This window comes from Dermacentor silvarum, chromosome 6 (genome assembly GCF_013339745.2).
Source record: "Dermacentor silvarum isolate Dsil-2018 chromosome 6, BIME_Dsil_1.4, whole genome shotgun sequence".
Classification (NCBI taxonomy): domain Eukaryota; kingdom Metazoa; phylum Arthropoda; class Arachnida; order Ixodida; family Ixodidae; genus Dermacentor; species Dermacentor silvarum.
The window spans coordinates 167731956-167747937 of NC_051159.1; the positions used below are offsets into that span (position 1 = coordinate 167731956).

Consider the following 15982-nt stretch of genomic DNA (forward strand, 5'->3'; position numbering starts at 1 on the left):
TCGAAGAACGGGACCAGGGCTATGGGACGTAGCCCGAGCCTGGCAGCACGGCAGCGGTCATGCGAGCCGGGACGAGGCCCAGCTCAGCAAGACCCACGATGGTGGCAGAAGCCGGGGCGACGCCCGGTTTGGAGAACAGGACCAGGGCTCTGGGACGTGGCCCGAGCCCGGCAGCACGGCAGCAGTCGTGCGAGCGGGGACGAGGCCCAGCTCAGCAGGACCTGTGACGATGGTAGAAGCCGGGGCGGCGCCCGGTTCGCAGTGCAGGACCGGGATGCCGGGACGTGGGCTGGCGTTCGGTCCGCTCCATCTCGCTGCACTGCCCGTTCTCTCAGCTTGGCTGCCCCGTCGTTCCAGATGGTCTCTCCAGGCACGCGCACCGACCACGCGCACCAGCGACGCTCACTCCCGCGCTTTTCGGCCCCGCACGCCGAGCACAAGCACGGAAAAGCCCGCGCATTTCAAATATTGGTTCCGCACACCGATCACAAATATTAAGTTGTCGTCCTCCTACCACAGGTTAAATGTTTTCAGATCCACAAGACATGATGCTTATCCATCCATCTATACCTCAACACTTTCCTTTTCCTCCTTGTTCCCCCTCCCTCTTGTTTCATTTTGAAGGCATTGTGGATCTCCTTTCCATAGTTGCCTAACTCTTCTGAGCGAGGTAAATCGTGCTGATAGTAAAGAAATATGGTGTTTGTTTATTTTTTCATGTGATTAGACCTGTGCAACCTTGAGAGCAGCTTGGGACACTTGAATGAGTGAAGGAATGAAAATACAATGCCAGTGTATTGGTCACTTAACCAGAATTATCCCGGCTACGGCATCTCTCATAGTCCTTGTGTTGCTTTGAGATGTAAAAGGACTATGAGACAGGTTCTCTCTGTGGCTTTGAGATGTAAACGACGTCGAGCGTGAAGCTCTCCGGACAGCATTGAACCAGTTGGACTCTCGACCATTTTCAGAAATGAAGATCCTTGGACCATGGGGGCCGTATACGTCGATGGCACAGAAAGCCACGAAAGCCTTGTTGCACTACCTCAAGTCGACAGGTCTTGGCGACCGTCTGTAGACTTCGTGCGAAGCTTCAAATGTGCGCGAAACTGTGCTCTCTCTATTTCCTTTCTCTCTCTTTTCATCCCATACCCCCTTTCCCCAGTGCAGGGTAGCAAACCAGACGTGCGTCTTGTCACCCTCCCTGCCTTTCCTCTCTTCTATTTCTCTCTCTCTCTCTTGAGATGTAAAACCGTTGTGATCAATCAAACCATACGTGGTCAATGAATCCATTTGGGGTAATATTTGTTCATTCGTTTGCTAAAGAAAACAAAAGATTGATTGCATTTTTATGAGGTCTTGCGGGAAGGTTATTTCTAGACAATAGCAAGAAAAAGAATGCACACTAGAGAGTAAGACCTGCACTAAACAATGAGTGTGGAAAGTGGCACTGTGTTTCTTACATTGTATTTAAGGCCTCTTCAACAGAGGGACTGCACCACTGATGAAAAATGTAACACTGAAGAAGACTATGAAAGATAAAGGGAGACAGGTTCTCTCTGTGGCTTTAGTTTATGGCAATGCGTGCTAGCGCATGCATGACCATAAGTGCACCTCGCTGCACGAATTGCAGCCCAGTAGGGTTCTACTGACAGCTATCAGCTATGCCCGTCCTTGCAATGTAGCTTCTGCAAGGAAGCCTTTGAGTTTCTTGGTTTAGATGAGGGGGACTTAGAGTTAGCATAATATATTGTAGAACCTTGTTGATACATTCCTGTTTGTTACATTTCTCCAGCTCTTATACTGTGAAATGCCAGTTCTGTTTAGTTCCCATAGGGTCATGGGTATTACTGTAGCTTCCTATTTGTTACACCCAATAACTGTGAGCTTCAGCTTGAGGATGCTTTAGCATGAATAGTAGCTCATGTTGCCTATCGTGAATATATGTTCTATGATGACAGCATCAGGATATCAGAACTGTGAGTGTGTTAGATATCATCACCGATTTCAATACGGCTCATGAAGTAGAAATTCTAGCAAAAAGGAGGTGGGCGAAGGCACTAGCAGTCACTCTACAGATACTGCAGATACTGTTGTGACTTTTGATACATTGTGCAATTACTTCAATAATATAACTGTGTGAAAAGTGCAAAGAGCCATGAGTTCTCAAGAAGAAGTGCCCGATGGAAATCACCAGCTTCATTTTGATTAAATGAACAGTTCATTTCTCCTGTTTTATTTGTCTTATGCAGATACACTATGCAGTTACTTCTATATACACTGAGGCGTGAAAAGTGAGAAAGAGCTGTGAGTGCTCGAAAACAGGCTGCTATTATTAAAAGTTCGACCCGAATGCTAAATGGAATTCACCAGCTGTATTTCAATTAAAGGAACAGTTTATTCCTTATTCCATTGGCTGGCACAATATGGCTGCAACTAAAAAAAAATTAACCCCTCAGTTCTCTTTATTTTTCAAGTTTCTGTAGTGAAATTCATGGTTACGACTGCTCAAAAAGATTGGTATTCTTTCTAACAGCCAGGCAGCAATAGGAAGCTTTATTTCGTGGTTGTTTAATATAATAGTTTCTTGGCTTTCTATTCAACTTCAAATAATGTTCTGTGTGACAGTAGTTTATCGCCTCATCTTTAGTGCTGCCACAAGCGTTATGAGACGCTGCATTTTTCCAGATTGTGCATTCTTTTTCCGTGGTCCTCTAAGAAACAGGGTTCTACTGTACGTGACTGGCATTGCTGCAACTCTTATGGATGTTGACCTGTTCTGTCATGTGGTATGATGTGCAGGACTGGCGTGGGCATCTAGAACTGATCCACCAGCAACGTCGCGAGCTTGACGAGGGCCTGCACTTAACCCGGGCCCAGCTTGAGAGACTGTCGGCTGGGCTCGGGTCAGTTCTGGACAAGCTGGCAAGCCGTGAGAAGTACCTGAATGCACAACTGGAAGCACCGCTGGCCCAGTACCGGTCAGTGCAGGAGGCCCTGGCACGCACACGCGAACACTACCGCACTGTAAGCGGGGGCATCACCGATCGCTCACGTACACTTGCACAGGTTGGTATCTAATCTTATCAGCATCGCTGTAATATAGGTCTTGATGATGAAGTGGCATCACATCACTAGAGATTGATGATGGCTTCTCTGGAGTTCTGGCACCTGCTTGCACATGTTTGTGCCTTCTTGTGCAAATGCCAACTGGTGTTTTAAAGCAAAGCTTTTTTCCCCGCACTTTGCGGGTGCTGGCTGCCGGCTTCTGCTGTCTTGCTGAGTATAGTACTCAAGCGGAAACAGCACAAATAGCAGGGCATGAGAAGTGGACAGACAACAGTGGTGACTAACAGTTATTCAGTACTGTTGTCTGTCTCTTTCTCATGTCCTGTTATCTTGCGCTGTTTCCACTCAAGTCATGAGCCAACCAGCCCAAATGCATATGCTTCCACTATACAACTTAGGCCACTCAGCACGTGCCGTATAGACAACTTGTTCCATTGGGTATGTGAACATTCTTGGCCAATGCCCCACAAAGGGTATGTACCATTGGGAATGTGACCAAATGGACAAACAGAATAAGAGGCAAGAAGTGAAGGAGGCAGCAACAGAAGCAGCTGAGTGTGGAGAAAGAAGTGTAGGAAACTAAATGGGCCCAGAGCGTGCATTGAGTGAGGAGCATTGAGCTACATAGAAGTGATGACATTTCAGTAAACAACAAAGGAAGCTCCACTTACCATCGATTTCCTCATATGTCAGGGATACAGCGATTTATCGTGGTGCACTTGTGCCCAGTCACAACTCTGGTATCGAAAATGTCGTGATAAAGAATGAATTCAGTGTCGTGTCCTCTACGGCATGAAAAAGTGTTGCCATTCAAGCATCTGCGGGGAACCGAAGTACTGCTGGCTGTAGCCTCTTGTTCTCTATTCAGACCACAAAGCTGCACTCCAATTATTACATGCGGGTTCCCCCAAATGTATTGAGTGCATGTTACGTACGGTTAAAGAATTAAAAAAAAGATCGGATTTACCATCACTATTTAGTGGCTACCCTCGCATATCAGTGTAGCAGGTAATGACAACCTGGCAGTTTTGCACACACAACGTTGTAATTAAGGCACTTCAAGACAAAAAGAGTGATAAAGCAGGTCATCTTAAGAGTAAGCTTTACTTCAGGGCCAACGCCGATTTCCCTATCTAAATACTACATGTGAAACGCTGAAATGCTTTTATTCCGGTTTTTAGACCAGTTTGAATGAAATCTGTTGTATTTATGAGAGAAATCTGATTCTACTTACTGCAGGAAGTGGAATATTGATTTGAGGTTTCCTACCTTTTACATAAATTGCCAAACATTCATAAGCTAATAAAGTCTGAAGCAGAAAGTTTACAAATCTGTAACTTTGCATCAAAAACAGATGTTGCAGTTTTGTAAACTGCATCTGTCAGAGCATCTGAAGCAAATAAAATTATGTATGAATTTTCAGCTTATGTGAAATTCTTAGTGTTTACGAGACCTTTTGCAAAATTCATACTCGCAAATAATGTAATATTTCAGAGTAATGTAGAATACATCAATTTTGTCTACTTTAGATGTCTTGATAGGTGCAGTTTACCAAATTGCAATGTCATTATTTATTACTGAATTATGGTGTTACTAACATAATGCATAATTTTTTTTCAATCTTGCGATTTTCGACAATTTTTGTAGCAACATTGACGGCAATCGTCTGCACACTCGCAAAAAGCACATTTTTTGACAATTTCCCGTGAAGAAATCGAAATTAGTGCTGTTTAGATGGTATTGGCCAACTGTCAACCCCCCCCTGGCAGAGATCCTGGGTGCGCTACTGAATTCCGATGTCATTATTTATTACTGAATTATGGTGTTACAGTGGAATCTTGATGATACGATCACGGTTAATACGAATTGCCGGGTGATACGAATTTTTCTGTGGTCCCAGCCGAGCCCCATTACTTTGCAACGTGTTAGAGAACTGTGGTTACGAATCGATTTTCGACCCGCGTCGGTTGATACGAATAAACGCCGCCCCACCGACGGCCACGAAAGAGAACAACACGCAGTGACGCGCTTTCTCCCTTTCTCTTTTGGTGCGGAGGCGCGGATGCGGCGCTGGACAGCGCAGAGGCCGCGACTGGGCGCGAATAGTTTGAAGCGGTGGCACTTTTGTTGCTTTTGTGCTTCTCCTTTTATGCTTTTCCCCACGCAAGCGTAGGGTAGCGCGGCCGCCACAGCGAGCGAAGGTTTGTGTGGTCTATCGCTTCAACGGAAACTGAGTGGCGTAAGCACAGCGCATACAAAGGTCAGAGCCGTGTGGAGATCGCTTTCAAGATACGGTGCGTGCGACAACACTGACAGCCGGCACAGGCGCTAAGTACAACAACGCATTTGTTGGCAGAGTAGAAGCCCCCCCCCCTTCCCTCCCTCCCTCCCGCGCTGCCTTCCCGCTTTGCTCCTTTCGCGTGGGAGATTGCGTCGCCAGTTACCCTTGTGCCCGGTTGCAAGATACGCATTTGGTGCCGCAGCACAGTGTCGCCCCCCCCCCTCCCTCCCTCCCATACCCCCACGGCCTCTCGCGCGACGAAAGTCGCATTTCGCGCGACGACGATTTTATCGCCCTTGGACTCATGCTCCACGTCTCATGCTCGTCCTCCGCATCGCCCTCGTTGATCTCCTCTCCCATCGGTGGGCGCACCTGTAACATGTGGCCAGCATCCAAGTCAGACGCGTCAAACCGAGAGCTATAGAGAAACAGAAACACGTGAGCGGTGTCGTCTCTTCCATGAACTATTGATACTCCCCGGAAGCGCTGCCGTTCCGAGGATCATTGAAGCAGCGATTAGAACAGCGGCTCTTCCATCAAATATCGACATCTCCATGAGTGCTGTGTGCGCTGTAAAACTATTTAAAGTCTTGAAAAACCCTTCCGAACAAATGCGCAGAATAGCTGAACACTACGGGTAGAGCCATATAAAAATCATAAAAATGTGACCACGTTGTAGCACCCCTGATAACTCGTTTGTCTTGCTTTTATTGGCAGCGCCATGTTTTGGTTTCGATTGTAAGTCGGCGAAGGCACTAGCAGTCACTCTACAAATACTGCAGGTACTGTTGTGACTATTGATACATTGTGCAATTACTTCAATAACATAACTGTGTGAAAAGTGCAAAGAGCTATGAGTTCTCATAAAGATGCTGTTATTATTGAATGTTTGACCCAGGTGCGCGATGGAAATCACCAGTTTCATTTTAATTAAACGAACAGTTTAGTTTTAACTTCAGATTTTCAAATTTTAGAAAAGAGGTCGACTTACAATCGTGCAAATACGTTATTTAAATAGGAGCCCCCGAGGTAAAACTTCCTCTTAAAGGGAAACTGAACAGGTTTTAGATTTCTAAAAAGTGACGTTTTTCTGAAGCACAGACACTTGAAATCCCCGGTACGAAATTTTGTTTTTCCATCATACAAGTAGCGGCGGTGTAATTCAGAATTAAAATCGCAGCTATGCTCCGCCCACCGCGGCTCGCGGCGTCAGCCCGCGGCGGCGTAGGAAGGGGAAAGCTAGCGGAAATGACATCAATATAGGGGTCCCAGGCACCCGGGCGGAAAGCGTGTGCAGGTTTTGCGCGTCAGTCGGGTTGTATCCGTGGCCTTTATCGCAAATGATCAAGATCTCCACCCTGCGTTTCCGGCTAACGCTTCAAAGGACTGTTACCGCAAGAACTCCGTCTAAGAAGCATACAGTGTCACCATGCCGTCCTTTTGCGCTGCTTACGGCTGTACGACCAACGGCGGCCGAGACGACGTCATCTTTCACAATTTCCCACGGCAGAAAAAACAAGCTGCTCAGTGGATCGCAGCGGTGAAACGAATTAATTTCAAACCTTCAAAAACCACTCTTCTCTGTTCAAAACATTTTTGGGACAGTGATTACCATCAGAGTTTATCGCTGATGCGTGCAATGGGAATTCCGGTGAAATCTGGTCGACTAAGGCCAGGCGTGGTGCCACCGATCTTCGCTCATAAACGAAATGAATCTCCGCCACCGAGAGCAGCCTTCTGTGATACACTTTGTTTTTTTCTGTCTTGCAGGAATTTCGTTTACTTCCTGGCAGCACAAACATTCTTCTATTTCCATTGCACTGCAGTGCATGCAGGAACGCCTGTCGCAACAGAAATATACGTCACGTAGAAAAGACACCTAAAATAAAGTTTCAATCGGATACCTAAGTGCCCATACGCCTGAGTGCTTACATCACTTGCTTTAAGGAAAGCGGGGGATTGTTCAAAAGCGTGAAACGACAGGAGTGGGCTTTTACCTCTGATCGTTTCAACACAACCGGGAATCGAGGGCCAAAAAGCATAAAATAGAACTACAGTAAACCGCAGAGATATGCATAACAACGTGCAGTGGCACACTTTTTTGTTTTTCGTCAAATTCCCGCACGACATTGCAAGCAGCCCAAGCACGCCGTCACGGCGTCGAACGCTGCTTCTAGCACCGTGGGTCACAAAACAGCACAGGTATAGTGCCAAAATACAAAAAATTCACTTCCGTGCGGCGTATATTTGTCTGGCACGTCTGTACCTTGTAATCTTAGTAACTTGGTAACTGCAAAATGCACTGTGCTGACAGTGCGTCTCCGCATTCGCTGCAAGATAGAATACAGCAATGATTGCACGCATTGTTTGTTGCGGTCACAGCACAGCAGAGTGCATCTGTGGAAGTAATATCTACACTGAATTAAATTATATTGCAAATACAATAATTTCCATGCGATGTGTACCTTCAGGGTAATTCGGCAGTCGCACTTTATTACTTGCAAACCATCAACACTAGAATGCACTGTGTACAAAACGAGTATTTCTTTTCCTATTCTGTTATAAGGACTGCCCGGTATGAAGTAATACAATCTCACTCTGACTGCTAAGGCAATGTCGAACGCTGCTTCTAGCACCGTGGGTCACAAAACAGCACAGCTATACTGCAAAAAAAAAAAAAAAATCACTTCTGTGCGGCGTATATTTGTCTCGCACAAATGCCGCAATGGCAAATGTCGCAATTAGGTCCTCGGATCCGGCGGGCTCCGGCCATTGCAACTTCCGCGCTGGCGATTGCGCTTGCACTTGGCGTAGGTGTTTCTCGTTGCCGGGCCACTGTTTCAAACGCATATGGTGTCACGCCAATCACCCCTAAGTGATCAAAATTATCCATAACAGCAACTGAACCGTGCGAAATCGTCTGGAAGGTAATCGCAGTACCTGGTGAGAAGCTGTCACGTTGCGGCGGGCTCTCGTGGACCCATGGATTGACGTCACGGTGCGCTCCACCAATCATCGATGCGAGCCGGATGCGCCGCGCGCCGCCCAGTCGCAGCTCAGAGTTTTTTTTGCTAATAACGCGTTTTTGGCTGCGCCATGTCAAATTTCTTGTCGATTTTCGTGTTCAGGGTGTTCAAAAGTATCAAATGGTGCTTATAACTCGATTTTTTTGTAAATCTGTTCAGTTTCCCTTTAAGAGGAAGCTTTAGCTCAGGGGCCCCTATCTAAATACATGGGAAAGGCGAAATCGTTTTTCTCGGCAACCACTGCACCAAAAAAGGTGGGATTCAAACCAGGTCCTTAGCGCAACAGCCAGATGCTCTGCCCATTAAGGTCACAGAGACGTAATCATGGAACAAGTGAATAGCAACATTACCACTCGCCTTCCCTCATGGCAGCTAGCAATTGGAGATGATTGACGTGTGCATCATGTCTCACAGCAACAATTCGCTTTTAAAAGAAGGAGCAGCTGTGCACACACCACTTTCCCTCAACCTTCCCTTATGCCAGCTACCATTTTGAGCCCCCACCTGACATCGTAACTCCTTCGGGAACAGCCCAGGTTACACTGTGCACAACTCTAAGACCAACCCAGGTTGTAACAAAACAGGTTGTAACATTTCTTTGTCACAGTATACAATAAATCAGTTGTTACCCGCTGTGGTTGCTTAGTGGCTTTGGTGTGGGGCAGCTGAGCATGAGGTCACAGGATCAAATCTCGGCTGCGGCAGCCGCATTTCAAAGAGGGCGAAATGCAAAAATGCACGTGTAGTACTGTGCATTGGGTGCACATTTAAGAACCTCAGATGGTCAAAATTAATCTGGAGTCCCCCACTACAGCATGCCTCATAATCTGATCATTGTTCTGGCACATAACACCCCAGAGTTCAGTTGTCATGCCATCATAGTCTCCATCATCATTGATGTGATCATCATGCCGTCGTAAAGCTGTTTCACATAGCGCGATTTTCACTTAGCGAAACTGCGATTTCTGCTGCTCCGCAACTGCTGCGATTGTCGCAGCTCTCCGTGACTCGTGCCTTCATGGAGTTGAAGAGGTTAGCATGATTTTGGGTGGGCCGACAGCAAGCGCTGTTGAACTTGGACTTTCCTACTGACGTCTATTTCACGACCTGTTGTGTCGGCATCTCCGCAGTTGAACCCTAAGCAATCATCAATGTAGAACGTTATTAACGGCCACAAAGCATACTACTTATTCTATTTTTAAAGAAGTAACAACATTCAAACGTATCACCGGTTTGTATGTTTTTTATTGTAACAATAGGCGTAAATACATTGAGGACTGTGTTCGATCTTGGGCGTCACTCTGATGGAAATCGCGCCATCGCCGATGCATGTGAAAGCTGGCAGTGAAAATCGCTCAGCGACGTGCATGTCAGCAACAAATTTTTGGGCTCAAGTCGCTGCATGTGAAACAGCCTATAGTCATGCTCTTGTCATGCCTTCATTATCGCCATAATTTGCACCTGACCTTTTTTTTATAGTGGTAATTGTTATGGACTCACTTCCCTAGTCATTTTGACTTCCACCGGTGCTCATCAATGAAATCTCGGAGTGCTTCGCAAGAACTTTATAGAAAATCAAGCAAGAAAGCCGCAGCGCTGCACAAGGATTACAACTTTGGACCCACAGATTGCCAGTATAAGATCCTACTTATAAGCCACTCTGCCGATGCTGCAGTGAAAGACACTGCACCTGGACAATACTGTGCCTGACCTCTGAAATGCTCATCCAAATGAGTGGCAGATGTCATGCTCTGTAGTTTATCCGTAGACCAATGCTGAGGTCAAAGACTATAAATGAAGTCAGTGACAAAAAGCAAAAGGCAGTATAGAAAGAAGAATGAAGAAAGTGTTATGTGTCTCTACTTCTCCATCACTAGGGAACGCCACCTACACTAACGAAGATTACTTGAGCTAGAGGCAACAATGACTAAAGTTTTCTTCTTGAAAGTAGATTGCTCGCGTACATCTGCAAATGTTTACTCGTACCCCTTGCCGCACGAAACAATGCAAGACTTACTGCACATAATATTGCCCTAGCTATCGCATCACCACTTCGTATTATAGGCAAAACCATAACGTTTAACGACTTGAACACCCATGAACTTCTCTGAACATAAAGTACCTAAAACAGCTAACCTTCTTGGTTAATTCTTGGTCAACTAGTGTTGTATAGACATACTCATTTATTTTTTAAGTGCCAAATGCTGTTACATCTGCAGCTTTAGAGAACAAGAAACTGCTTAAAGGGACACTAAAGGCAAATACTAAGTAGACGTGGACTGTTTAAATACCTTTCCAGAAAGCTGAAAACGCTTGTCTCGTGCAAAGAAAAGGCTCAGTTTACGAGAAAATTGGATCTGAAGGGTCCAAATACCTTCATTGCAATTCAAATCACCCGCCACGCCAACCGAGGAGTGGTGACGTTGCAAACGCCATTTTCTGCCGTTGGTGAGTGTAACGGCACTACTAAAGCCCCTAATCTGTTCCACTATCGACAGCGCGATCGAGGCGCGATCAAAGACGACAGCTAACGCGCTACCAGAGGAAATCGGAGGAAAACTATCGCGCCCTGCGGAGACGTTTAGGCGCGATTTTGCGTTTCTTGTGTCAACGCGACGATGCGATATCAAGTTGCGCAAGTTCGCACGCCGGATGGTGAACTTTTGCTGCTGGATTAATATGGCAGCAGCATGCCATCACAACGAATGTCCCTAACACGTAGGCGCAACAGAATGGCAGTCGGACGGCTGGAAAGAAAAAAATATACAAAGCGCGACGCGAACTTGTTGTAATGAGGAGGAAGCCCGGGGTGACCTGGCGGCAAGATATTATTCTTTAGGCGGTACGGTTGAGCTGATTTTGGTAAAGTGGCAGACCGTTCGGGCATTCCGCGATCATGGAAGTTCTTGCAGATTACGGAAGAGCTGGAGCAAATAGTTAAGGTGAAGTAATATTTTCTTTCTTCTTATAATACAGTACAATGATGTTTTTATAACGAGTGGTTCAGTACTAGTGACAATTTAAATGAGGAGTGCCTTCGTCATCGGGCGAGTACTACTTGAATGTCCCGGGGGAGTCGCTAATCATGTCCTGCATTTACCTTAATTTCTCTATTACTAAGGCTCTGCTCGCGATAATATTGACGCTTTAGAGATACTCGTGCACTAATACATCACTTTAGCTTGACTTAGTATTTGCCTTTAGTGTCCCTTTAACATTGGATATTAGCAGAGCATGCGTATATGATCACTAGAATCTGTGACAGAGCATCAAATTTCTATATTTTATGCGTTTCTTGTGTCAATATATTTGCGGTTCTGCTGCTGCTGGATTAATATGGCATGAATGGTAGGCAACAGCAGATGGTTGTTGTAATCCGCCTTATTTATTCGTTTGACCATAATCATTTCTTGCAGATTACGGAAGAGCTGGAGCAAATAAAGCAAGAAATGGAAGAGAGAGGTTCTAGCATGACCGATGGAAGTGAGTTCCGTGATTTGTACATTCTTGTTCTACATGTTGACTTCTAAACAGTAAAAGTTCAACTAAAAGCCATTGAGGATACAGTCCCCCTTGACCCATATAGCAGGCAACAGTAATGAAAGCCGACTTGCAAATATTCTATAAAACTTCCTTCACCAGGTTTAGGCATTGTTAGCAGGCATCTGTGGTGTGTAGATTGTGTGGCGACGATTCTGCTGCAAAAGCAGTCAAAAAATCAAACAAGGCATTGCATGTTCTTTTCGGAGAAGCCAGTCGGCCCACCAGTGAAATGTTGTTATGCGCATGGTGCTTCCTTACCAGACGCATGGTGCCTGGAGTGTACAAATAGCCAGTAGCAGTGTGAACTTGGGTATTCCTGTGAAACGCAGTACATGCAGAGCCACTTCTGGAAATGCGCATTACAGCAATAAGAAGGAAGAAGTAATTGAATCGACGCGAGGGATGTGACAAAAGAGGACTTGTGTTCTTGGACCCAATATGGTAGAAGGCAGGAGAAAAATATTGCTTGTGGATGCTGGTCAAGGCAATGAGAGAGATCCTGGGCTGCAGGGAGAGTGGTTAACCTCCTCACACCATTGCTTTTAACATTCCGCTAATCCATCACATTTAACTAACCTCCTCCTCTTTAACCATTTAGGCTGAAGTGCTGTTTATATACAATAAGGTGTCGACTCATTCTTATGCTGCTATCTCAGTAACAGTCAAATAATTTTTTTAAATACTTCCAGTAGAACACTCCCTACACAACCCTTTACATCCCTAGCATGTCACTAAAATTTTCAAGGTGGCCTGGTGAGTGCCCCTTAAAAAGTAAAGTTTATAATTGCTGCCTTTTGCCAGTAGAAACCTATGGCCCAGAATCTTGATTCATAACTTCAGAGGAAGCTAAGCACTGCACAAAAAGAGCAACGAAAAGGAAAATGATAGGCATATTGTTGAGACATAGAAAGATGGCAGTATGAATTATGCATTGCACATGAATGGTTGATATACTAGTTAGAATTAACAAGAAGAAGTGGGAATTGAACAGGTCATGTAATGTGTAGAACCTATACATATAGGTAGCCTATTACAGTAGCAGAGCGGGTACCAAGGGAAGGGAAATGCAGTCGAGGGCAGCAGTAGAGCAGATGGGCTGATGATATTTCCAAATTTTTACACATAAGATGGATTCAGCTCATGCAGAATACAGGGTAATTGAAGGTCTCTGGGTGTCCTGCTGTGTAATTAAAATATGCTGATGGTGATTGTAATTGCCTACTCTTTGAGACTGCATAGCTAGAGTAGAACGACTGGTTTGGACACTGGAAAGCAAGAACACCACACCAGTGCCCTTGTTTTATTTCTGTCATCACTGTGTAATGTTATGCTAGCTAAACCAGTCGATATGCACCAACTAATCCAGCAAAACATTGTTTTAATGCAGGGTATTAGGGCCGCTATTTTGTAGAGATGTGTTTTCCAATGCTATCTCTTTTCACACTTTGTCACTGGTTGGAGCGACGCACTCCCTGCATTATCAATGGGATCAACCAGCAATGAAAAGCTGCCCAGAACAGTAGATGATAAGAGTGGCATAGAATCAAGTGGAAGGCATCGCTACAAAATCATGGCCCTGCCATGTTTAAGGCAGTTCCAGTCTGCTGCATAGTCACCAAGGTGTGATGTAGAACACAGCACCTGCTCTTTGCAAGGCCAGTAACATATGACTCTTTGGTAAGCACAGAAAAAACAAACACAGGCACTGAAAGGGGAAAATGCACAAGGTGCTAACTTGCAATAAATATTTACCCTGAAGCTGTGCTGCATGTCATATACTGCCGTATGTCACAGAGAGAGCAATAACATGCATTCATTACTAAAAAAAATCTAACGAAGCTAGATAGTTTTAGGAAATATGTTCCACCGCTGTGAAAGTTCAGCACAAGAGTAAAAAAAAACAAAAAAAAAAACTTTTTTTGGCAGGGCAGTCAACGCCTTACTTGTTGGAAGTTGGCACTGTGTGTGTTTATCACTGTCTGTCTCCATGTCTTTGTGTGTACTTCTCAAACATAATTGGAATGTGCTGGACCAACAAGCGCATGCAGCCACCTTTGTCCAATCTTAATCATCTAGGTCTAACCTCGCTCCGGTCCTGATGCCACAGTGAACGCTTGAAATTATTGTGCTTTTTTTTTTTTACACTCGCCACATTGCTCTTCCCTAAATTGTCAAATTTTCAAAACAAAGCACTATATGACAAGGCACCACTACCTGAACAATAGCAAGGCATCACCACTACCCGAAAATTTCTGCATTTCACCATCGTACAGCCTTTTTTAAGTGCATTTTTTTTCGTACAGTATAGACCACTGGAATTTGTTGCGGGCTGTGTTCAGGAATTGCCACTTGTTGAGTTTCTAAAATCTACTGAATGTTAGTGCTGCGCACCTTGTTTCATTGCATTTGACTGTCTCTTACTACATTGTTCTGTTCATTTGCATTATTACACTCCTGCTATGGCCCATATTTGGGCCGCAGTATGGACAAATAAATAACTAAATAAATAGTATGTGTGTTGATTGCTGTGTGGCAGATAAGAGCATAGTCCCTCCAGCTCACCCAGCCTTCCTGTAATATAATTTCACACTAATGTGTGTTTTGGGTTTGTTCTTTGCAGCTCCCCTGGTAAACATTCGCAAAGCGCTGACTCGCCTCAAGACAGAAATAACACAGATGGATGTCCGGATAGGTGTGGCAGTGCACACTCTTCTCCAGGCCAAGATTAAGGAGAAGGGAAACCTGCGAGACGTCGCAGATGCACCAACTGCCAGTTACGACTCTGTGTACTAGCATTTTTCTTGTGTGTTTAGCAAGGAACTCTCAATAACTAAAGTGCTTGCTGTTGCTGTCATCATTTGCTGTGATGAATGCGTAATTTGTTCTGTTAAATGGGCCCTGAACCACCCCTCAGGCTTGGCCAAGAAACACAGTCCACAGGTAGCATACGCTGCTGTGAACATCTCAGCCAAATTTTGCAGTCGAGCGTGAAGTCAACTTTCTCTCAAATGCTCTCTTTTCAACAGAAGCCTGCTCCTCATACTTTCCTGGATGCTTTATTTCGTAATATAGCAGGTTCCCATACGTGGCTGCTATTGGTCAATAGTTAACATCAATCAAGAAGGGTGTTTAGATCAGTGCACTTCATCCTACTGTTACGGTGTATATTTATTGATGCAGTTTAGTAAACAGGCTGAAATAAGAAAAATCTGATTTCGACTTTAGATAATAATTACATACTTCCGGAGGAAGCCGACTATTGTCTGCTCATGCACGGCCGCCTACGTGGGAAGTACACTTTGGCCACCCTGCTTATCATTGTCGTAGCCGTCAGGTTTCGCTAATTTCGACTAGTTTTGAGCACTCAACTAGCTACGAACCACACGATACTTAACGTCAGCGCGCGCTCACTGCTGGCCGCTCCTGGTTAGACGCCTTGACAGACTTCGCTTGGTAATGAGTTATTCCTAGCGCTTCAAACTGTGTAAGTTGGATGTGGCTACCATCCGTCGATCAAGCTGGTGCAGGACAAAGCTAGTCCGCACTACGTAGCACAACCAGACAGGAGCATATGAGCACGAGCGCGCACTCTGACGCTGTTGCGCACATGGCAAACGTTGCAGTTGCATGTAGTTGCAGTTGCTACGTAGCGTAGATACCGTGCCCGCCGCAACGAGTCCACTGGCTGAGCGCACTGCGGCTTGCTGACAACAACCATGTTTGGCATGTTTGGCGCGTCATAGGCGGCAAAATTGGAAATAGCGGTGTCTACCTGAACATCCAAAATCAAATTTCCACTGCACGCTACAGTGACTTTCAGTAGGCAGAGTATTGTGGGCACACCCCGCTCCGCCGTAGCCTTCGCAGTACAAATCATTGAAGAAGGAGCGGAAGCACCATGAACGGTATATTTGATTGCCAAAAATTCCACTTCTGTTGAATGCATTGAAGACTTTTTGCGGCAAAGTATTTCTCAAATAGTCTAATTTAACTTCTAATGCGTTTCTCGACTTCGATAAAAAGGAAGGAAGGAAGGAAAGAGTGGAGAAGGAAAGGCAGGGAG

At 45.3% G+C, this 15982-nt stretch overlaps 1 protein-coding gene across 1 annotated transcript in view; it reads left to right on the forward strand.

The window, feature by feature from the left end:
- LOC119456356 (intraflagellar transport protein 57 homolog) overlaps nt 1-14776 on the forward strand; it is a 32089-nt gene extending 17313 nt beyond the window's left edge. Inside the window, exons 8-10 of the mRNA XM_037718069.2 lie at nt 2803-3069; nt 11793-11859; nt 14540-14776. Of these exons, the coding sequence (XP_037573997.1) occupies nt 2803-3069; nt 11793-11859; nt 14540-14712 (507 nt within the window). The 3' untranslated portion in view covers nt 14713-14776. The remainder of the gene's footprint in view (nt 1-2802; nt 3070-11792; nt 11860-14539) is intronic.
- Nucleotides 14777-15982: the final 1206 nt, after the last annotated feature.